This window comes from Podarcis melisellensis (genome assembly GCF_964234715.1).
Source record: "Podarcis melisellensis genome assembly, chromosome: 4".
In the NCBI taxonomy this organism is placed as follows: Eukaryota; Metazoa; Chordata; class Lepidosauria; order Squamata; family Lacertidae; genus Podarcis; species Podarcis melisellensis.
The window spans coordinates 33,177,992-33,202,248 of NC_138531.1; the positions used below are offsets into that span (position 1 = coordinate 33,177,992).

The 24,257-nt window shown below is 40.9% G+C and overlaps 1 protein-coding gene across 2 annotated transcripts in view; it reads right to left on the bottom strand.

The window, feature by feature from the left end:
- The window catches only part of OCA2 (OCA2 melanosomal transmembrane protein), a 143,146-nt gene that overhangs the window by 49,347 nt on the left and 69,542 nt on the right, over positions 1–24,257 (bottom strand). For both annotated transcript variants that reach the window (XM_081907554.1, XM_081907553.1), the window contains exons 15-18: positions 21,178–21,310; positions 10,527–10,674; positions 9,830–9,887; positions 7,741–7,849 (exon numbers count right to left, since the gene is read on the bottom strand). In XM_081907554.1, coding sequence (XP_081763680.1) covers positions 7,741–7,849; positions 9,830–9,887; positions 10,527–10,674; positions 21,178–21,310 — 448 coding nt within the window. The remainder of the gene's footprint in view (positions 1–7,740; positions 7,850–9,829; positions 9,888–10,526; positions 10,675–21,177; positions 21,311–24,257) is intronic.

Sequence of the window (24,257 nt, forward strand, 5' to 3'; positions counted from 1 at the left end):
AAATTAAAGGAAGGAAAAAAACTGGACTTACATTTCCAGAATACAGTGGTACCTCTGGTTGTGAATGGGATCAGTTCTGGCGCCCCATTCGCAACATGAGCAGAACGCAACCCATGTCTGCGCATGCTCAGGTTGCTTATAAAATATTTGGGCCTTCATGCATTTCTTTAAACTCCCTTTTTTAATGATGCCAGAAACTTTCTGTTTAAACCAAGCATGCCTGCATCTTCAGAAACCACTGCAGTTTTAAACACAAATGTAATGTCCAAGGTGATTTTTTAAAAAAGATGCTTAGGTAATGGATCGATAATAAAAAGGAGGATTGTGCCAGCCTGTATTCCGCCTCCCCCTCCAAAATGTCTGGCAAGTAGTTTGAAATAAATTATTTAAAGTTGGGGAAGCTACTATAGGGGAAATCTTCATCAAATATTCTGTAAAAGCTTGTAGCAATTCTGCCTGTTTGACATGGGTTAAAGAAGGTTAGAGCTTTCTTGCCAAAGAGAAAAAAATCCCCCAGGTTCATTCAGTATTCATATCCTATTTCCATATACAGCATTATGTAAAAAGTGATATAGTCTCTTTAATCTTTTACAGAGTATAAGGCTTTCTTCCATGCTATCCAGGGGTATAATAATAGTCATCACCTCCAACAGAAGCAAATGTATAGGCTTTGTCTGCGAAATAACTTTTCACAAGGCACTAAACTCTCGATGGTACGTGAATTAATTGCTGCTAATACTCCTTTCGGAATCATCCTTCTTGCTCATGCCTCCCCATGGAACTTGGGGCCAATTAGAGGGCTGGTCACAAACTTATTTAGTAAATATATTTAGACTGGTTTTCGGAGGCGCCAGTGAGGTGTAGAACAGTGTAATGATCGTTAACCCTGCTCCATCGTGACTGCCATTTTTGCCTCATTGTGCTTGCAATAATGAGCACTTCACTGTAAATGGTAATTGCTTCTGCTTGCGAGAACAGTGATGGTATTAAGTGCACGGGGCTTAATACGGTTCTAAAGCTCATATTGGTACACAGCAGATCTTTTGAGCAAACTCATGAAGAGTTCCAGTAAGAACAAAAACTTAGGGCAGAACTACTCGTTACAGGAAGCAGAGGCCTGTCACTGTAAACAGCCTAACAATGACTTCTCTCCTTCACATTTGTAATGTGTATCTGATGGATCTCATGTCCTGGCATCATTAACTGAGCTTTTCCTCAGAACCACCATTGTGGGAATGCTTCAAGTCAGCAGGATATAAGGTTAAGTGACTGCTGGACTAGATGTTCCAAGGATACTGGAACAGCATGATTTCCCATTACATTTGCCCTATGATTCAGACTGAGGTCCTGATTTGTGTGTTATTTGTGTGATGTGGGAACCACTGTTCCATAGCTTCTTTGCTTGCTATACTCTGGCCAAGTCTAAAGGGAAACTACCAGATGGGTTGGCCAGCTGCCACAATTAGGCCCCATGCCGCCATTGATCACCCAGTGATTCTGTAGGCCTCAGCACAGTAACCTAACGATCTGGAAATGCCCAGTGTTGCATTTGCATCCTTCGTTTGCCAGCACAAGCACACAGAGATAGGTCAATGTCTCAAAATCATTCATATAGCTGGGCAGTTACTTTGTGGCTCACTTGAGCAACATTTTGTATTTTCCCCTGAATGAAAACAAATCCTGTTTTCATGCCATGTGATAAGAGAAAGCTGTTCTTTTGAGCACTGGGGAATTTCTTTGTTTACTTTCTAAAATCAATTATTTCACGTAATTTCATTTTTACAGTCTCAACACTTCTCAATCAACTTATCGCATGAAAAAGGTAATGAGAAAACCAGTTATGATGTCGAACATAAAAGATTAAAAAGCAAAAAGAGAGAAGAAAATCTACCTCAGCAGATTGCCTGGTAGGTCTGTTCCCATTTCACCAGTATGGTGCCTTTTTCTTATTTTTTTATACATAGATTATCTTGTTCTTTGAAGATTCTTGCTAGGGAATTTTGTTGTTGTTGTTGTTGTTGTTGACTGGGGAGGAGAGGGGTAAAACTCCCCTTTCTATGTGCTGCATACCCAATGAAAATTGCCTCCCATATGTGTTATTAATTTTATGTACATATTAAATCTGAGATGGTTGCCAATGACACATTTAGCATCATGTCCAGTTTGAGCCGAATTCATCACAGATTGGATTTCTGCACTCAGCTGAGCCTGAGCATGTTAGAGCAAGTGCAACAAAATCTGATCCAGCCTGAGTTTGTCATGTGGAGACAGCAGTCACAACATTGGCTCAGCCTGTGGCAGTACAACAAAACCTCACATAGCTCAGGGAGTAAGAGGGTAACATGAATGCTCTGGCTCTTGCTCCCACCCACACAACCCCGCCACCTTCCTCTTAGACCAGATGGTAACGACCAGATCAGCTGCCACATTAACTCTACTGCATATTTAGCAATATGGTTCATCTAAACTTAATGGCTCCCATCCCAGTTCCAGAGAACACAATTCTGCTACACAAAACTCTAAACCAGAGGCCTGGTTTATATCAAAGAATCATGTAACATGCAGGTTCAAATCACAACCTTAATGGTCTTATCGTGTTTGCGTGCGTGTGTGCGCATACACACAATTAAGTCATCAAAGTTGTTGTTTGAATCTGCCAGAAGGCAGAAAACGAGAATGATAGCAATATTTTTACTCTGCACAGGTGCTTTAAAAAAGAGAAATATGCTCCCTCATTTCCATGATCTGTTTCAGTCTTACAATCTAGGCAAGGGAAGCAGATCAGCTGAGCCAGGAAGTTTTTTCATTTATTTATTTTTACAACTGAAGCGGAGCTGTCCAGCAGCACCAACTGGATTATCAAGAGTCAGAAGCCTACAGGGCTAAGGCCCAAACTTAAGGGATGCTGTCCAGGAGGTTATTAGAACTAAAAACCAGGACCTGATTATAGCACCAGCAGCTTCCAAGTCACAATGGCCGTTTTGAAATCAGTCTGGCTGCCACACCATCCTTGTGCCTTACTGAGATCTTGATTCTCACCAAACTTAAGATGACAACAACAACAACAACAACAACAACTGCCCCCCGCCCATCTGGCTGGGTTTCTCCAGCCTCCTTCCAAGAAGGACTCTGAAATTGGATGGATGATGCTGCGAAGTTATCATGCCACCAATCTTCAGCTCAGACTTGTTTCCATTTGATGATGGGCCATAGTTCAGCAGAGGGGGATCTACTCTGCATGTAGAAGGTCCCAAGTTCAGGTTTTATTTAGTAGAAGGCAGTTCCCTATATTCCTATCTCTACTATTGAGCTGTAAGGGGTAGCAAAACTAGGGAGAAGAGTTTAGTCAGGAGGCATCAGGCGCCCTCTTCTGCAAGTCTCATGGATTGTAGTCTCAGGTTTTCCACCAGGGTGTCCTGACTCTACCCGGTCCCCATCCATGACAGGGCTTGCAGTGAGGTCCTGGGTCCTCCATTTGATTTTTGTTCTGTTCCTGACACCCTGTGGTATGAGGGGGAGAGTAGGCACCAATCCTGGTTCTTCCACCTTTTTCAGGGAACCTGGAAAAAAATGTGGAAAGTGCTGCAGGATTTCTCCCCACAGCAAGGAGAGGAGCAGTTGTCCCCAATCACCTATGTGCTGCTTCTGGTGAGAATTCACAGCCACAAGCAGATTTTTTATTATAATAATAATAAACAGTATACTCCTACTCTATCTTACAAGCAACTCAATGCAAGTAACGAACAGTATCACAAAATATGGATTCCAGCAAGGAGCTAATTTTAAGCAAGACAAGCACTGCTACAGCTCTCGCTACACCACATTTTAAAACTTCAGAAGTAATTTCAGTTTGGGCGTATGAGACACCCCAGAGTAATGTAAACATTTTATCACTGCTAGACAGTACTCCAGGCAAGGGTCACACATGGCTACTCAGCTACCAGCCTGTTATGTTCATTCATTTAACCATGGAAGTTACTGCTAAAGCCAGCAATCCTGCATGACTACCTAAGCATCAAGGGACAGAGAAATAAAGAGGAATTACATGTGCAAATCCTGCCACTTCCTCAGGTGTCATTTGTTTGTGTTTTAAGATGCAATTTCCCTGGCAATTTACATAATGCATTTCAATGTCATTTGTTTAAGGAACTGGGAGTGCTGCCTGAGGGGGTTCTGTTGCTGCCCTTTGCAATTAGGGTGGTTAATTTAACTGGTGTATTCCCCCTCCCCAAAATTCTTATATATTATGCAAATTAGTCGATAAATATACCAATCGGTTTACAGAAAGGAATAACAATAAAACAGGGGGCCTTCTAATCTGAGTGGTACAATGCAATTCTAGTTGAATGCTATGGCAATAATACATTTTGCTGAAGAATTGGATGTCAGATTAAGTAAAATAAAGACATATTGCAGTGCTGAAGGCACATATTTAAAATGCAACCCAAATAAGAAAGGTTCCAATGGCAGTTTATAAACACGTGCTTATGTACATCAATGGTAGTCAACATGTTACCTTCAGAATTCACAAAGAGCAAATTCCTCAAGAATTCCTACTTTCCCCCATCATTCATGTCATTCTACCACCTGAATGTCAAGTCCACAATTCTGAGACTGTAATTTTTTAAGAGTAAACCCTATTTAACACAGTGGGGCTTACTTCTGAGTAAACACGCCTAGAGTTGCATTGACACTGTCTTCCAGCACAACCCATATAATAGGTTTAAAAATGCCTTTCTGTTTCCACTGTCAATAAGTTTAGATGTGGACGCCCATCACTTAATTTATGTACACGATGATTTGCATGTGCAAAACCTCCAGCTCAAACCACCACAGATCAAACACTATAGAAATAACTTTCTTATCACTGCAAGTTATATCAGACAAAATGCTTTTAAACCGTGAAGACCACACATTTAGTTGTATGCCATCTGAGATGAAGAGATTTCTAATGATGTGTATGAGTTATGGTTCAGACCTAAAATTACACTTCAAACGCCAAAGATAAAATGACTGTAGGCGGTTTGCAAGCTGGAAGGGATATGTGTTAACATGTCACTTTCAGTAACCCAGCACCAGCCAAATAAAATGAGAAACTGGGACAATCCATATGATCTAGATTCGGTCCGCACAACGCAGCAAGCTAAGAGTAGCTTGTCAGACATAACAAGTCATTCACATCCTCCTTATTTTTACAGTCAAAGACAGGCAGAGATCTCAGCAGGTCTTATCAAGCCCCAGTGGACTGCATTTAGCATGATGGGTGACAAATTGTGCTGACCAGATCTAGTGGCACCAGAAGCAATACTCTCATGTCACTGCACAGCTGGTTCAGACTTAACACCAGATATCCATTTATGAATAACCAAAATTGCCCAGAACACCCAGAATGCTGTGAGATATTTTCACAGGGAATACTCACCATGTTAATCAACCATTTGGGAGGGAGATGCACCTTAACTAAGCTATTGTAGCCTCCCATCCAGTTCTCTGCTAGGTCAACATCCATCAATACTATGAGAGACTTCTATGATGAGCCTACCCAATAGTGACCTTTGTATCTGTGGCTTCCATTTTCAAAATACAAAGCTCCATTTTAGGAGACAACCTAACAGGAAAGATCAATGAGGATTTCGGTTCTTCTCTGGTTTGGATTTCAGGGCCGTGACATCTGATTTTATATTTGAAGCAAACATTTATAAACAGCTGAGATTCAGCTAGGAAATCTGAAATAGCCCAACTTAGCACACAGAAACCAGAAATCTGTATTTCAAAAAGGAATGTCATGAACCTTAGGGTATGTGTCCCATCCTCCCCCCCCCCAAGCTGTGCTTGTTTAAGAATGTTTAAGAATGTCCAGGGCACCTGCCAAAATAATGAGAAATAGGTCTTTCTAACAGATCAAACTGCAGAACATGTTTAGACTGTTTTACCCTTGTGCAACAGCACCCAGTGGTTTAACAAGAGCATTGAGTGAGGCAACTCAAAGGCCTGCGACATTCTTACAGGCTTGATTACCTACTTGACAGAGCAAAAATGACCATTCTGTTAGAGCAGGGGTAAGGAACCTTCTTCAGCCTGAATATCACATTCCCTTCTGGGCTATCTGCCAAGGGGCATGTGGCAGCGGTGGGTAGGTTCTACAGACCAAATTGGGTGGAGCAACAAATGTATGTTTTACCTTTATACAGTAGGGTAGTACACATTCACACACAAAAACCTTCTGTACTCCTTCCAGGCACAAGCAAGAGGCATTATTGGAGTTCAATGGCACATTTCAGTCAGCCTGGGAGGGCTCTGGCCTGGGGAGAGGTTGTTGCCTAGGGTGAGTTCCAGATAGAGAGGCCTTGAGCTTCACATTTGTTGCCTGGCCTGAGATTTCCTACCCATGCAAAACAAGCAAACAAAAAACACCCCATAGATATTTCTAAGTGCACAGAACTTCTTTTGGAGGAAGGCACCAATCCTGAACAAGATTATGATTCTTTTCCAGGCTCCTCCATTTCACTGTTTCCCCAGGCACCCATGTACTTCTCAGGCCATTAAACCGCTTCTTCTGAAATTCAAATGATTTGTTGCATTGGCTGTACTAAAAGAAAATATTTGATCAAAGTTTGATTATCCCCTCAGTTCCTGTAAGCAATAAAAAAATTAACAGTCCGAGCCATGTAAAAGCAAGATAATGAAGGCACTGTGTAGAAAGTTGGTATTAAATGAAGGTCTTTACTCAAAGTGCCTATCGCTATAGATAAGAGAATTAGAGAAATACACAGCTATACAGCATATCAGGATATTTGTTTTCCATTAGTTTCATATACTTTTGTTACCTACTATGCTGCTGTATAATAAGAATCAGTTCCCACATAGGCTGTATTGTTTCATGGGGCATGATGGCCACAATCTTTTCCATTGGAAAGATTTCCAGGAAAAACAGACCAAAGACTTGTGTCTCTCAATATAATGTTCTTCTGCTAAAAGCAGTTGCAGAAGCTCCCTTGGATCCCTTGTATAGGGAGATGAGTCTAAGCCCATCCATCCATCCTGTGCCATGGCCCCGATCCAAATCCTTCTCCCTAAGCTACTATTAGCTACAGAGAGGGAAACATACAGACAACTATTCAATCTGCTTGTTTTCCACACTTCAGCTAATAGCAGCCTGGATTTGGCTCTGCAGCATATAGGGAAAGGATAGGGTATTCACTCCCCTGCCATTTTTAGAAGACAGAAATTACACTGGGCAATGCATTCCCCGATCTACTATGAAGCATCTAGTACATGAAGCACTTTAAGCCTTCTAAAATTCTATATAAATGCCTGAAACCCAGCGCTATTGCATGTTACTGTGGAAGTCACACTAATTAACAGGGTTTACATTCAGGTTAAGCATTCATAGAACTGCAGATTCTACCAATTTTCCCAATGCCCCTCTCTCTCTTTTGGGGGGGGTGTCTCTTTTAAAGGAGCAACATGGCAGTGTTGGGAAGGGGTTTGCATTTCACGAGCAATCTTCAGTTGCGTGCTTTCTGAGTTCCCAGCAACAAAAGGGGAGGTATCTGGAGGGAAGCCATCATGAGTGCAGAGTTACAAATATGCCATTGTTGTTCCAAAAAATGAAATATCTGTACAGGCCTTTAGACTGCATGGTAAAGATAGACCTCTGCAAAAAGCTGCATGAAACATTCCATGTTCAAATACAGCTTTTTCTATTCCCATCAATGAAATAAGAGGAGCTGAGCTTACCAAGATCCAGGTGAATCCCTGGAACAAACGAATTGAGAAAGAACATGAGGATAACAACTCCCAAAACAGTCAGGCATTTGATGAGAAGCACCTTGTCTGTTATTCTGTGCTGTAGGAAAGCAGAAAATACAGAAACCGTATCAACAAGAAGAAGCACCCTTCAGATATTATCAGCATGCTTTAAATATATATTATTTGAAATACAGTTTTTAACAACAATACGGTCTAATCCATTAAAGTGAGAGAGGAAATGCCTGAGGTGTGAAACAATATCTTAAATTTAGAAAGGAACTGTGTCTTGTTTCCACAAATGTTAACACGTTTTTCAGAACAACTCTGTTTACAGTCTAAGGAACAGTATAGAGGCAGATGCAGCGACCCTAAGGTGCAGTTTCGTCTTAAGTTACACAAATAAAAGGAAGCTTTATGTCTTATCAGTTACAGGGCCTGGAAGTAAACGTGTTTATTAAATTTCTTTCTCCTTGTAATGGGAGCAGTAAGGCAGGAATGCAATTTCCAACATAAATACTTGATACCTTGATAGGCTCGGATTGTGTGACCCAGCGGGCTCTGTTCCTAGCATCAGTCTTTTCCTGTTTCTTTATAGCCCTTACTATTTCATCCCATTCTCAGGATCACTTCACTCATTACAGTTTCCAACTTCTTGTCTAGGAAACAGTGTGAAACTCACAAACTCACATATGGCTATCCTACACCTGAGCAGTGTACAGTGTAGACTTGGGCTGTGTACATGCCATATGATGTCCACTCTTCATTGAACATTTATTCTGATTAGTTTGTGGAGAGGTTATACAACAATCAGCAAACTAATATTGCAAACTAATATCAGTGTACTGGATGAAGCAAAGATCACCAGTCTTGAAGCAATGATTCTTCAACATCAACTTCGTTGGACTGGTCATGTTGTGCGGATGCCTGATTATCGTCTTCCAAAGCAACTACTCTATTCCGAACTTAAAAATGGAAAGCGTAATGCTGGTGGTCAACAAAAGAGGTTTAAAGACTGACTCAAGGCAAATCTTTAAAAATGTGGTATAAACACTGACAACTGGGAAACACTGGCCTGAGAGCGCTCCAGTTGTAGAACAGCCTTTACCAAAGGTGTCATGGACTTTGAAGACACTCAAACTCAGAACGCAAGGGAGAAACATGCTAAGAGGAAGGCACGCTTGGCAAATCCACACCCACCCAGGAATCAATGTCCCCACTGTGGAAGGACGTGTGGGTCCAGAATTGGCCTCCACAGTCACTTACGGACTCATTGTTAAGACCATGTTTATGGAAGGCAATCTTACTCGGCTACAAGTGATCGCAGAAGGAGGAGGAAGAGGAGGAGGAGGGGGAGGAGGAGAACCTGGACCGGCAGTTGTGGCCCGTCACAGGGTTTCCCCTAGTCCCCTCTGGCGGGTGAAAGACTATACTTGCAGCCAGCTATTATATCCATCCCTGGTCAACTGCTGTGCATGGCAAGATAGCCAGCCTAAACCAAATATCTGAACTTCCTGATCAGGGGCAGGTGGGTGGGTGGAGCTGAAGCAGCAGACCAGCATACTGAAGTCTTCAGTCCATCACTTGCAGATATAAGCCGGCTGCATTTGCCTCTTGCATTACTTTCCAAACCATAAAAAGTCATTTTCCTTTTTTTAAATAGTGGATTTGTTTCACCCAGGCACATCAATCAACCTAGGTATGCACTTGCATCCCTCCAGGAAAATACTGATAGTCTGGAGGATCCCTTTATCAAACCAAGGTAGTTTAATTACTGTTCCAAGTCATCTTTGTTCTGTGACATTTGCTTTTTCTGTAAGGAACAAGTCAAAAGTTCACATTTTTATTTCTATATTGCGATACTGAAAGCAGAGGATCATGGTAGTTTTTCAAACAGAAGATTTATGTTCCTATCTGGCTTCATACATGAAGTCCAACCTAAACTACATAAAACCAGTTGTTTGGAAGTTATGGACTGCAGAGCAATTTGTGCACTGAAAGGCACACAGTGTTATAATAAAATGAATGTAATAGAATATGGTGGGCAATGTTTTGCAATGGTATGAAAGCAATACATTACCTTTTTTTGGAGCTCCTGGATATTTGTTTCCCAGTTTTTATCTTCTTGTGAGATTTGTCTGAAATAAAAATCCACAGAGAGCTTCATACGGATGGGAGAGCTCTTGTAGTATGGCAGTTCCAATTCTGTACCCACTTAAGCAAAATCATATCGAAATTAATCTGAGTCTCTTTATTAGTGCTCAGCCCTAGATCATTTTGTTACAAAGGGTGTTGTAATGTGACGTTTCCAGGATCTGTTAACTGCATCTGTTTTCTTCCAAAGAGAGAGAGGGAGCCCTCAATGGAGACTTAAGCTGGTCTTGGAAAATCTGTGTATTCATAAGTTATACAAGCAAAGCATAAGAGAAATGAGATTTGCTTAAAAGTGGTAATGTTGCCAATTTGCAACCAATTATAAAAAATAATCAAAGCATGGTAATGATTTTTATCATCACCATTATCACTTAATAATGATACTTTATGTGTTTAGTGCTGTCAACGTGCATGGCACTTCACAAAGTACAAGGGGACAGGTCTCCTCCCTGGGGGAAATTACAATCTAATCTTTGGCAAAGGAGAAAACAGAGGAAGGGGAGGCTGTGACTTACTTTTTCTTATATGAAAGATATTGCATGTCTAAACCAGGTTGCTACGCATGACCTCCCATGAGCTCAGTGACCTTTTGTAAAATGTCGCGTTAAGTGTCATGGACCTACCTGTGGAATGTTTTCAGCTTTTTCCTCAGCAAAATCTCCAGAGTAAGAACTTTTTGCATTAGGAGGCACTTTACAGCTGTTTCTTCTCTGCTGGCAGGGTTAATCCTCTGTGCTGTCAGTCTCCAAACGTGGATTTCATGTTTCAGCTCTAAAGGGGGCAGGAATATAATTATTTAGCTGAAAGTGAAGACACGACATATTAAATCACAGCAAAATAGCTGATTGCACGCGCACACACAGTATCCTGGGTCAAAAAGTGAAGCTTCTGAAACAAAATTGTATAGTGGCTAACATTATTCATTGACAGATTGATCAGGGGTCAGATCCAGAGTTGCACTCAGCAGAGGAGGGGTGAAGCAGTAAGACCTTCCTACTCACCTGAAAGGGTTGGTCTTAGAGGAAGTGGTAGATGGCACATTGCCTCTTCCCCTTGATAGGGTTAGCTCGTCCAGTTTGTTATGTGCAATTTACTATCCTGCACCCAAGTTCCCTTCTGCAGACCTTATGTTAAGTTTAAAAAATGTGGCTGAATTCACCCAGCCCTTGTGTCTTTCCTTCTTACTTCCCCGTGTGAACGCAAACTGTTATTAATTTGATTTGAACTGATTTTATAATGAATTGGTTTTAGAATGCTGTATTATTTTACTGTTGTTAGCCGCTCTGAGCCCAGCTTCGGCTGGGGAGAGCGGGATATAAATAAATTTATTATTATTATTATATCAATAATATATGTCAGTAAGGCCACGGAAAAGTGGTTAGGCTCACTCTCACTTTCTATACACAACCAAGGCTTTGGAGTTAGATATCAAGTGGTAAGGCAGAGACCAGTTCATCCAGTATAGACTAGTTGATTGCCTAGAGCTTCACAGCACCTTTCAGACAAAGGAGAAGGGCAAAGGCTGCCTTTCCCCACTGTGTCTATAAACCATTTTATAAGGGTGTTCTGCACTCAGTTGCCAAACACTGGGGTCCATTTCAAGGGATCGCATGTACAGATATTCAAATGTACATCTAGGAAAATTTTGAAGCTGGTTTAGAGCATTTTCAGCACTAATATGCTCTGACAGGCATTTTGCTCATAGGTATACTTAATTCATAATCTCAGATAGGTTAAATATTCATGGAACCATTATTCTTAGCTATGTCAACTTGTGTAATTACTTTATCAAGAGAGCACTGAGACTCCGAAATCTTATTCAACATTTAAATCCCCGTCTTTCTCCCAGCACCTGATCATTCCAATGTATAAAAGATTAATGTGCAGTTTAGTCTAACACAGATCTATCCTTGGTTAATCAAATATAATGCCATTGTCAATATAATAAGGTCGCATATAAGCATTAGACTTGGGTTGTGTGATTTTTTTAAAAAAAATTGCCTCAGCTATGACTTTTTTAAGGTGCTGTCCAATTATCTGAAAGTACCGTATTTTTTGCTCTATAAGACTCACTTTTTCCCTCCTAAAAAGTAAGGAGAAATGTGTGTGCGTCTTATGGGGCTAATGCATTCTGCGCAGCTATCCCAGAAGCTTTCACTGCACAGCAATCCCTCTTGCTGTTCTGGCTTCTGAGATTCAGAATTTTTTTTTGTTTTCCTCCTCCAAAAACTAGGTGCGTCTTGTGGTCTGGTGCGTCTTATAGAGCGAAAAATACTAAGTCTCACTGAACTCAGTGAAGCTAACTTCTGAATAGACATGTATAGTATTGCACTGTTAGAATCAGCAAAACTACCCAAAACATAAATGGATCCTTTTTTATTAAAAAAAAAAAATGTGGCTAATTATCTTTATGTTAGAAGCTGTGATAGATAAGGTATTTTATAAACAGTCTGTATATATTCTGCCAGTGATTTTTCAAGCTTTCTGCCTTCAAGGTACCCTTATCATATTAACTTGTCTGGCATGACGCCCTTCAATGTGTTTTCCACATATTGCAGGAATGGAATTTTTAAAAATAAAATCCTCAATATGATGGAATTATTACCAACTAGCTGGAAAAAAGGAGTTGCAGCTTGTCTCCTGAATCAATACACCCACTATTATTACAAAGCAAGCAGTGCTGGTTTCCAGTTCGGCACAATTCAGGACACTGGTTTTGACCTGTAAAAATGGTTTAGCACACACATGCAGCTCTTCTCATATAAATCTGCCTGCTGAAAAGGAAACACCTGTTTCAAAATCCAACCCCTGCAATGTATAGACATGGACCTTCTGAGGTACAATTCCAGTATTCTAAACTAAGCTACAGGATTTCAGCAGGAAGGTATGAGATAAACACTGATTGGGAATCAAGAGGTGTGACTGCTTCAAAACTTCTCCTGCACAAACAGCATTTGGAAGCAAGATCACATATAACCGCTCCAATAGCATCATCATGAAAACACAATAAAAAGGATGTCTGTGGGGACTCTGGGTTTACCATGGCCAAATCTAGCAATATGTCACATTTCTAGACTTTTGGGGATTAAATGTTTGTAATGAGGAAAGGGGGGACATTACAAAGAATTGTAACTGCTGCCAGCCTTTCCCCATAGTCTCCCATATAGTTGTGCGCAGCACTTTCATTCAAGACTGAGGATGCTGTGGGACTCCAACTCTCATCTGCCTCAGCTAACATGTTCTATAGTCAGGAATAATGGGAGCTGGACTTTGACAACATATGGTTGGTTCCCCATCCCTAACTTAATGCACTACAGTGGAACCTCAGTCGCCGAACGCTTCAGAAGTTGAATGCCGACCACCCGGAAGTGAATGCTTCCGTTTTCGAACGGGCCTCAGAAATTGAACGGCTTCCAAGGCACGTTTCTCCATTGCAATTGCCAGCCAGCAATTGCGCCTCGTTTGTCGAACATTTCAGAAGTCGAACGGTCTTCCAAAACGGATTACGTTCGGCAACCGAGGTTCCACTGTATACATAATTTTCCATTATTTGGTTTATAAAACTCCAGTATAGTATCAGTAATACAATATCTGTTGTCCATTCATGTTTGAAGGCATGCCTATTATGTACCTAATCCCTATTGCCACTGAATATGTACCTCAGCCAGGAAATATCTGTGAATAAAAGAAAAAGCAGACTGCTTCAGCACCTATTTACCTACCAATCACTTCTATTCACAATAGTATTGTATATTTAATGTCCTTTTACATCGTCAGAAGAGCAAGTTCAAAATCACAAATTACTGCTCTTCACTCAACTAAAGTCCTGACAATGTAATTTGTTGCTGAGAAAATTGCATCAGCTTTGAAATCTATCAAAACAATTTCCATTTACTCCCTACGAAGACACCGTAACTCAGAGTGTCAGGCTTCTAGGTCAACAGCATTTCCAAAATCAAGTTAGCCAACATTTTTCATTAAAGGATAAGCTTACACTTTGCCAACTGTCCAGAGAAAAAGAAATCTCTCCGCAATTCATTATACTCATTTCAGAAGCACATATACATTTTTCTTTCTTTCTTTCTGTTTTAAAAATCACAATTAAAACTGATGGGGTCAGGTAAAGAATGATTGATGCAACCAGCTGTCTGCAATTGATATACACAATAGCCAATAGCCTATTTTGAAGTGTGGAATTGCTCTCAGAAGGAGAGTTCGAAAATCATTTCAGTAATATCTTGAGAAATTGATATTTCACTTAATGCTTTTAGTGTAACTATACCTTGTTAATATTGACATTTCTTTGGGATATAAATAACATTAATGAAATTAATTATAGTGGAAACACAAATACAGGGATGTATGTGTTGAACAGAATCAGGGTGATCGACTTGGAAGGAACCTGGGATCCTCTAGACCAGAGGTTCCAAACTTATTTGGCCTTCCGCCCACTTTTTTGGGGGGAGGGGAATTAATCAGCGCTCCCATGGAAATCTACTTTAAGCAAACAGAAAGATGCAGTGACAAACTTCCATTCTTTTATGTTTCTATATTTCTACCTACATCCTCCAACGTAGTGAAGAAAGGTGTTGTTGTAAAGAAGACACCTTGAAGCTTGAAATTATAAAATAGACAATGAGGTGGACTAGGCACCGGGATTAAAAACCTGCCGGATCAGTCTGATCTGCCCCAGGGGTGGGGCCAAAACCACAGCTCACCTGCCATTGGCCAAGTGGACAAGCTGTGATCCACTTACCAGTCCCAGGTGAAGCTAAAAGGGGTTCACTCAAGCCCAGAAAAAGCCCTTTCCTCCAGCATGACTGCCGGGTCCAGGGGAGGTGTTGCCATCCCAAAATGGTGCCCATCCTGGCAATAATAATAATAATAATAATAATAATAATAATAAATTATTTATACCCCGCCCATCTGGCTGAGTTTCCCCAGCCACTCTGGGCAGCTCCCAATCAAGTGTTAAAAACAGTACAGCGTTAAATATTAAAAACTTCCCTGAACAGGGCTGCCTTACGATGTGTTCTAAATGTCAGGTAGTTGTTTATCTCTTTGACATCTGATGGGAGGGCATTCCACAGGGACTGTCATTACACAACAGATGATACATGTACACATGGGTGTAGCCAGGATTTTTGTTAGGAGGGCAGCACCTCAGTTAGCTAAGTATTTTTACTGATTGGGAGGGGGCAGCTGCCCCTCCCTGCCCCCCCCCCCTTGGCTACACCCATGCATGTACAAATGGTTTTTCAAAATTTTCTTCTCTTCTTTATGCTTCCACCACCACCCCCTTATTATTATTCAATGCATCCAAGGCTACTACTGCTCCTTGGATCATCCCAGTGCCCCCCCCCGGGGGGGTTGGCCACTTTGGGAAAGACTGTTCTGGTCCAACTCTCTTTTCAGAATCTACAATCCAGAACACAATCACAGCGTCCCTGTCCAATGCCTATCTTGAACTTCATCTCCCATCAACCCCAGCCCAGCATGACCAACGGTCAGGGATAATGAGAGCTGGAACCCAGTGACATTGGGAAGGGCACAGCTTCCCCATCCCTGGATTAGTGTCACAGACCCCCATTCTTCACACAGTGTCTGAAGAAAGTTAACATCGTCCTGGCATGCTGATGTGTATGACCTTTCTCGGTATCTAAAATTTCTCCTTCAGAAGTTTACACCAGAAACACAAAGAGCGGATTCACAATTTCTACACTCTCCACTATACTTGTCAGGGCTAGGAGAAGGATCATTTTGCAGGTGAGGGGGGCAGCTTCTACATCACTGGAAGAATCTGAGAGAACCTAGATGCACAGGGCAGGCTTCGCGTAAAGCCAGTTCCCTCTTATTATCCAGTGAATTTCCCCGTGTCCCACCTTGTCAAATTATTTTTCATCCATGACAGAATTAGGATGAAATCTGAAGGATCTCTAAAGCTGCTCAGTTGTCCTCTTGCAAAAGAGAAGTTGTTGGTTTTTTTCAAAAGGCGGCTATGTATCCCTGGCGGAATTTGGAAACATCACAGGAAAAAGAGATGTACCCATCATTATCAGCTCACTAAAGCAGCTGAAGGATGGGGGGGGAGAGAGAGTTAAAAGAGACTGTGAACTGCAGTAGTGCCAGATCCTCAGTTTTCGAGATGATTGCAAAGCTGCAGCCTTCAGCTGAGCAAACAAGAACGTTCAGTGGGGAAATCAGAGCATTTATTTGAAGCTCATTAATTTCAACAGAGTTGCCATATGTTCTGCAGCACAAACAGTGCCCAATCATCATCTCTCAGGGGCCAATACAAACTTGTAACATGGCCCCCTTCTCACCACCACCACCACCAATCATTTGTCTGTTTTGAAATAGTAGAGGTCCCTTTAGTTTCTTTTAGTTCCACCTGTTTCAGCTCCCAAAATACCTCGATGCCTGATTTGTATTTATAGCCAGACATGCCTGCATGTATATTAAGTATATGCTAGCACCCTTTAAACACTGATCCCTGGCACAAGAACCAGGGTTGGCACAAGACCTGGCATTGCACAAGGTGGCAGGTTGCTTCCCCTTATAGATTTTTTGCTACATCTAATGCAGAGGCAGCACCACTGCTCTGTCAGACTCAGTTCTTGAGGAAGCATGTCCCATTAGGTACTATATATGCTTACTCTCTGCTTTTAACTGTATTTTCGGTGCTGTGTTAAGTATTGGTTTCATTCGATTGTAAATTGCATCATCGTTCCCCATGGGGAACTTGATTTATGCATCAGATCTACTGAACAAAGCAGGCTTGAATTCACCCCTGATTTCAACCCTGCTGATCAGCAACACTTCAAAGCAATGCTCAGGGCTCTTGGCATGTCTTGGGTAGTGCTTTGAAGTCCTGGTGTCATTGTTACATCAGATGGTTGACAGGTGGGCCTCTCTGTGCACAAGGGGTAGCAGGGATAAGGATCTGGCCCACTGGCCAAAGGATGTTCCCCACCCTGATCTATATTGACTGGTGGTGGGGCTCTAGCCCTATCTGAAGATGCCAGGAACTGAACCAGTGACCATCTGCATGCAGGTGGCCTACCAGGTACAAAACCCTATAAATGAAATTGTTGGATTAGGACAAGAGGGGAAAGGCAGCTGTGGAAATGCAGCCAACGTGCTGCAAAGGTGGGGCAAGCATGGAGTACTGGGGGGTCTTAGGGGCCACAAGCTTAACACAAGTGAACAATGTGATGCAGAAGAAGCAACAAACAAACAAAAATCTAATGCTATTCTAGGCTGCATCAACAGAAGCCTTGTGCCCAGATCAAGGGAAGCCATTGTACCATTCTATTCTGCCTTGGTCAGACCACACTTGGAATACTGTGTCCAATTCTGGGCACTGCAATTTAAGAAAGATGTTGACAAGCTGGAACGTGTGCAGAGGAGGGTAACCAAGATGATCAAGGGTCTGGAAACCAAGCCTTATGAAGAATGGTTGAAGGAGCTGGATATGCTTAGCCTGGAAAAGAGGCTAAGAGACTGAGAGGAGATATGATATCTATCTTCAGATATCTCAAGGGCTGTCACATGGAAGCTTATTTTCTCCTTCTCTGGAGGGTAGGACTCGAACCAATGGCTTCAAATTACAAAAAAGGAGATTCCAACTAAACACCAGGAAGAACTTTCTGACGTAAGAGCTGTTTGACAGTGGAACGGTCTCCCTTGGGAAGTTGTGGACTCTCCTTCCTTGGAGGTTTTTAAGCAGAGGTTCGGTGGCAATCTGATGTGTTAGTTAAGCTTCCTGCATTGCAGGGGATTGTACTAGAAGAAGAGTTTGGATTTGGATCTGACATCCCACTTTATCACTACCCGAATGAGTCTCAAAGCGGCTAACATTCTCCTTTCCCTTCCTCCCCCACAACAAGCACTCTGAGAGACTTCAGAGAAGTGTGACTAGCCCAAAGTCACCCAGCAGCTGCATGTGGAGGAGCAGAGACGCGAACCCGGTTCCCCAGATTACGGGTCTACCGCTCTTAACCACTACACCACACTAACACAGTTTGCACTGAAAGGCAAACCTTTCAAATTTGCACTTTTTGAAACAATACACAAACAATAACACAGGCATCTTTTGAAACTCACACTGTTAATGCCAAATTGCAAGTCAAGTGTACAAAAGACCCTTGGTGTCCCTCCCAACTCTACGATTCTATGATTCTATACTCTGTCAAAACTTGAAAAGCCTTCAATAAACAGTTAATTAAAAAAGAAAAGTCTGCAATACATATGAACATCCCTACAGAGTGCAAGTAGTCTCATTACAGTGGGAAAGATCAGTCTTGTGAATCCTTTCTAATTTAAGCAGCTGAATAGCAACACGCAGTACTCAAAAGGATATGACAAGGAAGGAAATCAAAGAAGCAGAGAACAGTAAACTGGTTCTTTATATATACATTCAGTGCTTGTTTGATTGGTAATCAGAGGGCAACACAGCAGACACCAAGCTGATTGAAACAGCTGCTTCAAACAATCTATTGAAGGTTATCGCAAAACCACGGCAATTAGAGATCGAAAAGACCCATTAAAACATCTTGCAGACATTCTGTTACTTCTCTGAAGCCAAATTGCCCCAGCTCCCTTTTAATGAAATGTTCTTTGATCACCTATCCCATCCCATTTTACAGAAAATGTTAATAGAACTAGTACTTTAGTATTTGCTTTTATTGAGCAGGTACTGATTGGCTCCATCATGATGTAGCTTGTTGCTGATTATAGGGAAAAAAGAAGATCGCTTGCTAATTACGAGAAGTGCTGAATCTGACTATAGTAGGCGGCAGAGTACCACAGATGACAAGTCTAATTTGAGCCTGAATATGCTTGTTTCTTCAAGGGCAGCAGAATTTTGGCTAGTTAAATATACCATTTTTGTATGGATGATTATGCTATTTTTAAACAACAGCATGTCCTTCCATTTCTCTTCTGTTTTTCAATAAATAACCCAAGCTTGAGGAAGAGTTCAACCCTCCCTTTGTTTCCAGGGGGACTTGCTTCCAAGTAAATGCCTTGGGATTTTAGCCTTGTGTCTCATTACCAATTAAATGAATGTCATTTCTTACAATGCCTTGTACTCGGGTACAGATCCCCAGTGCAAAATTTGCATATGGAAAATCAGATATGAAGGCTGCATGTGTGTCAAAATCTATGCTAGCCACTGGAGACGGAATTAAATTCAGTTTGCTTTGAAAGGCAAGCCTGTCAAATTTGTGCTTTCTGAAACAATACACAAACAATAACACAGGCATCTTTTGAAATTCACACTGTTAATGCCAAATTGCAAGTCAAGTGTACAAAAAATTTGTATACCAAAGTAACCATATATTAATAAATCTAACATGCAAATATGCACCCTATTAGGGAAATTTGCTTTGCAAAAATGTGCATATTGTAATACATCACATACAAAAATGTGTATATTCAGAGAAATTCGCACTAAATGATGAGGAGTTTTCATGAGGAATTTTCTATTAAAAATGCATACTGATGTGGAAATGTGGAGGACTGAATTTAATGTTGGGGGAAAACAAGAAACTGAGAGAAACCAAAATTGGCAGATTTGCTCATCCTTACCAGTCATTTTAGGGATGCGGGTGGCGCTGTGGGTTAAACCACAGAGCCTAGGACTTGCCGATCAGAAGGTTGGCAATTCGAATCCCCACGACGGGGTGAGTTCCCGAGGCTCGGTCCCTGCTTCTGCCAACCTAGCAGTTTGAAAGCACATCAAAGTCCAAGTAGATAAATAGGTACCACTCCGGCGGGAAGGTAAACGGCGTTTCCGTGTGCTGCTCTGGTTCGCCAGAAGTGGTTTAGTCATGCTGGCCACATGACCCGGAAGCTGTGCGCCGGCTCCCTTGGCCAGTAAAGCAAGATGAGCACCACAACCCCAGAGTTGTCCGCAACTGGACCTAACGGTCAGGGGTCCCTTTACCTTTACCAGTCATTTTACAATACCATTTATTTTTTTAAAAATTGTTTATTTCATAAAATTGTAAACAAACAAACCTTAAAGCAGTGAAAAACCTCTAAGAAGAAAACCTTAAAGAAGAGTGGCCCCCAATCACTAAAATCCTGTGCATATTATATACCCATCAATGGGTATGTACAACTAATCCCCATAATCCTTATGAAAGGTTTATGAGGACTGCGGAAATCTATTATTTTTTGCCGGATGTATGCACATATAACTACATCACATATTGCATCCTCATATGTGGGGGAGGGGCATCATTGGCCCCTTGTTTCACTCAATGTACAGTACAGTATTTAAAGATCTACAATTGTGTGAACTGGGCTCTAGGGATTTGCCAGCTTTTAAAGTTTGCCATATTTTTCCATCTATAAGATACCCCCATGTATAAGACGCCCCCTATTTTGGGGGACTCAGATTTAAGAAAATGAGGGGAGATGGCCCCATGTATAAGATGCCCCCTAATTTTTGACATTCTTTTTAGGGGAAAACCCTAGTCTTATACACAGGAAAAAATGGTATTTACTATTAAATGCATTTTTTAAAACTTGCAGTGAAATAACCAGAATTTTAAGTTAGAAAAGATCTGAAGGTACTGATTGGAAAAGATGTTTTCTACAACCTAGAGTTGGAATTATTATTATTAATAATAATAATAATAATAAGCCACTCTGTTAAGTTGGAAAGGACCCCGAAAGTCATCTAGTCTCAACTCCCTGCAATGAAAGAATCTCAGCTAGAGATTCTCAGCCTTATATTAAAAAGGCTTAATGGCCTTTTATGAAGTCTTCTTCAATCTGGTTGTTGTTGAAGAGACCCACACACAGATTTTTATGTGTTTATTTTCAGAACTTCTGTTCCGCTTTTCCATTCAATAACCAAGGCAGCCTATGACAGGAAGAATTCTACGTGGGATTAATTCTGAATGTTCATATTTTAATGTTCGTATAACTAGCTTTGTATTTTAGAAACTGCTTAGAACTCTATTAAGCATTATACAAATTTAACAAAATAGACTGGAACAGGTCCAATTCCCAAGACCCTGATTCATTATATCTGATACACTTTGCACCATGTGCTCTCTGCAACAAATCTCTGATGTAAGAAGGGGAAATAATGGCTTGAGGGCTAAAGAAAACAAACAATGGTCTATTAGTATAACAAAGAGGGAAAGGGACTTGGCAACAGCCATTTTCATACGATTAAAAACACAAGGGTGTTATGAGTTTGTTTGGTTATTGCACCTATTCCCCTTCCCCAATATATAATCTGAAGCTCCAACTCACCAACAATTTCACTTGGCTCTTTGTTGTAAAGCTTTTTGTTCCAGTAGAGAAGTCTTAGGAAAGGAATGGAGACAAGAAGCACGAGGCAAATCCCAACAAACATGTGCCCTGTAAATCCTGCAAAGTCCACTCCCTGGGAATAAAATATATATAATTGAAGTAGAATCAATTACAGCAACTCTCAGTGCGATACATAAAACGGCACTGAATATTATTGTAGTGTCTTCTTAGCAGAACAGTGCAGGTCTCCTTCTGTACTTGGCAATATAATCCAGTTAGGTGTATGCTGAGCAAATTTCCACTGACATAAACCCCATACATTTGAAGTACATTTATACCACTTAAAACATTCATGGCGTCCTCCAAAGAATCTTGGGAACTGTAGTCTAACCCTCACAGAGCTACAATTCCTAGGAGCCTTAACAAACTACAGCTCCCAGCATTCTTTGGGGGAAAGCCATGTACATTAAACATGTTTTATATGTATGGTGTGGATGTGACCAGAAAGGATGGTGGAATTTATTTTATTTTATTTGCAATAATCAAACTTGGTATTCCACTGAACTCTGTTTTATTGAGGTGATGGTGATAGCAATTAACATTTATTATTATGTTTCTTATCCTGTCTTCCGACCTAAACAGTTCTTCAATGCATGGCGAGGGGGATGAAGGTAGTAATGATTAATCACAGAATCACAGAATTGTAGAGTTGGAAAGGATCCCAAAGGTCATCTAGTCCAACCCCCTGCAATGCAGGAATCTCAGCTAAATAATTTTTTGACAGGTGGTTGGTGGTTTCTCCCATGCCTACGAGTCAAAGGCAGATGTTCCGATTGTAACACTTATTTTTGATATAAAATGACTAACTTCAAATAAATATATAATTTACAATTAATTCATTTCCCTCCTTTTTGTGTTTTCGATCAGCTTTCAGAAAGTGTGAATTTGTTGCATTCATCTTTAAATGCATGTTGAACTGAATTTCTTCTCCATCCCTAGAAGCAGAAGCTTATGATCTTCTTGAGGCTGCACCAGCGGAAGGGAAGACTCACCCAGCAAAGTCTCATTCATGTAGCACTAAATTAAACTTTTGAACTCTTGCTGGCACGTGAATCTCTTGCTTATAAAGATGTGTTACACGATTTCAAGCATCCAGCATTCTCTGAAGTCAGTGCTTCCCTTTACATCACCTAAGAAAGGAGCATCTGCCAAGATTTTGTAACTTACTCTTCCCACAATTAATTCAAGAACCATATACTACATGCATAAGATAAGTAAGATAATCCCATCTTGTGTGTGACAGTATATAGAGGTGGCTGCTAATATCAGGAAAACGTTCTTGCTTCCATGTGGAACAGAACTGGAAATGTTCCAGAAATATGCTTAATTTGAAAAGGAAACGTATTAAAATGAGCTAAAAATCATAGTCGTTGCTTTTTGCGAAAATGGAAACCATGACAAGCAAGACAAGACTACTCAAGTCAAGAACATTTTAAAAAAGCAATAACAGAGCTTAAGCTTTAAAAGGTTTCAGAAAACTTTATGAAGTTATCGGGAGGGGGTGCTCTGAAACTTTAGCCGACATTTTTACTTTATGGTCTACTAGTTTATGACCTCTCAGGCAGTGTAAAGCTAAGATAGGAAATTGTTATAATCTCTGAAGCCTCAAAGTCACAAATGTTGAAAATTTATGAGTACAAAGGTAGTCAATCCTGCACCACAAAAATAAAAACATTTGGTTGTGTGTGTTTTTTTAAAAAAGTAATTAAACCGGGCAACTTTTTACCTAAGATTCCTGGGGAAATGTTTTAAAGTGTTACAGAAATAAACTGTGCAGCATTCCAATACTACATTGAAAAATGTAGTACATCACCTTGAGCTCCTTTGAGAAGATGTTGAAATAAATAAACAATAGACTTGTGGTTTTCCAAAACATATGCAGCCCAGAGCCATATACAGAGGACTACTACCAGGTACTCGATGTCACCATTTAATTTTTTATTTTATTTTTACCTACACAGGGTCTCTTACAGCTCTTAATGCTAAATGATGGTGAGAAACAAAAGGATGTGATAATCCTTTTCATAACCTGAAAACTTTTACAGCAGAGGTCCTGCCATCTGCCCAATTGGGTGCCACACAACAACACTGAAGACAGATCTTACACCCCCATCTAGTTAATGTTGGCTGGGCTGGTGCACACTGGATTACCGTTTGGGCATGGTCAGGTTAAAACATTTTATTTTCCCAGGAATCTGGATAGCTTGTATTTTAAATGGCTCTGTAACTAAGTAAAATATTGTCATAGTATGTCATCCTTGATTGGATTGGAATGTCAGGGCAGCTGTGTTCTAGCAGTCCCTGCTTCCAGAATCTTAAAACATGGCCCTGCTGGATTGGCCAGGATTAAAAACATGCCTGTGGTGGGCAAGGCCAACAATCCACAGTGGCCGGCCAGGGGAATACCCATGACTAGCCGCCTAGCCCCCTGATATTGCTCCCATAGGGGGTTGAGGGACCCACGACGGGCCGCAACAGCCGCCCACCTCTGTGACTGGGTAAGCCGCCATTGCTGACTCTAGAAGATCAAGCTGATAGACTTATTGTTAATGTTTATTCCCCATCTAAGCAATGAAGAAACAAAGAGAACAAGAAATATACCTCTTCTGTTACGTAAATAGGGTACCAATAATTTTTATTCCTTTGCAGAGTGGGAGTGAAGGGCTATTAATCACTGCTGGGAAATATTTCCCATTTTAGTTCACTTGCATTTTTCTACAAAGTACATCCTTATCTCTGTGTTTTTAATGAACAAATTGTGGCAAGTCTAAATGCATTCAAACAGTCTTTGAGCAGAGCAAGAGATGAAGTCTATAAAGGAGAGAAAGAGATCTATCAAGCACAATAAACCGATGCCTAACATAAAATACAGCTTTTGTATTATTTTATTTCTGTTTGAGGCAATAAGCTGCTTTTCAGATTTCCATTCCCAATGTTTAAAAATCTAGACTTGAAGACTGTATTTCATCTGTCTGAAGAAACATTTTAAAAAACACACACAGAGCGAGAACCCAATGTAT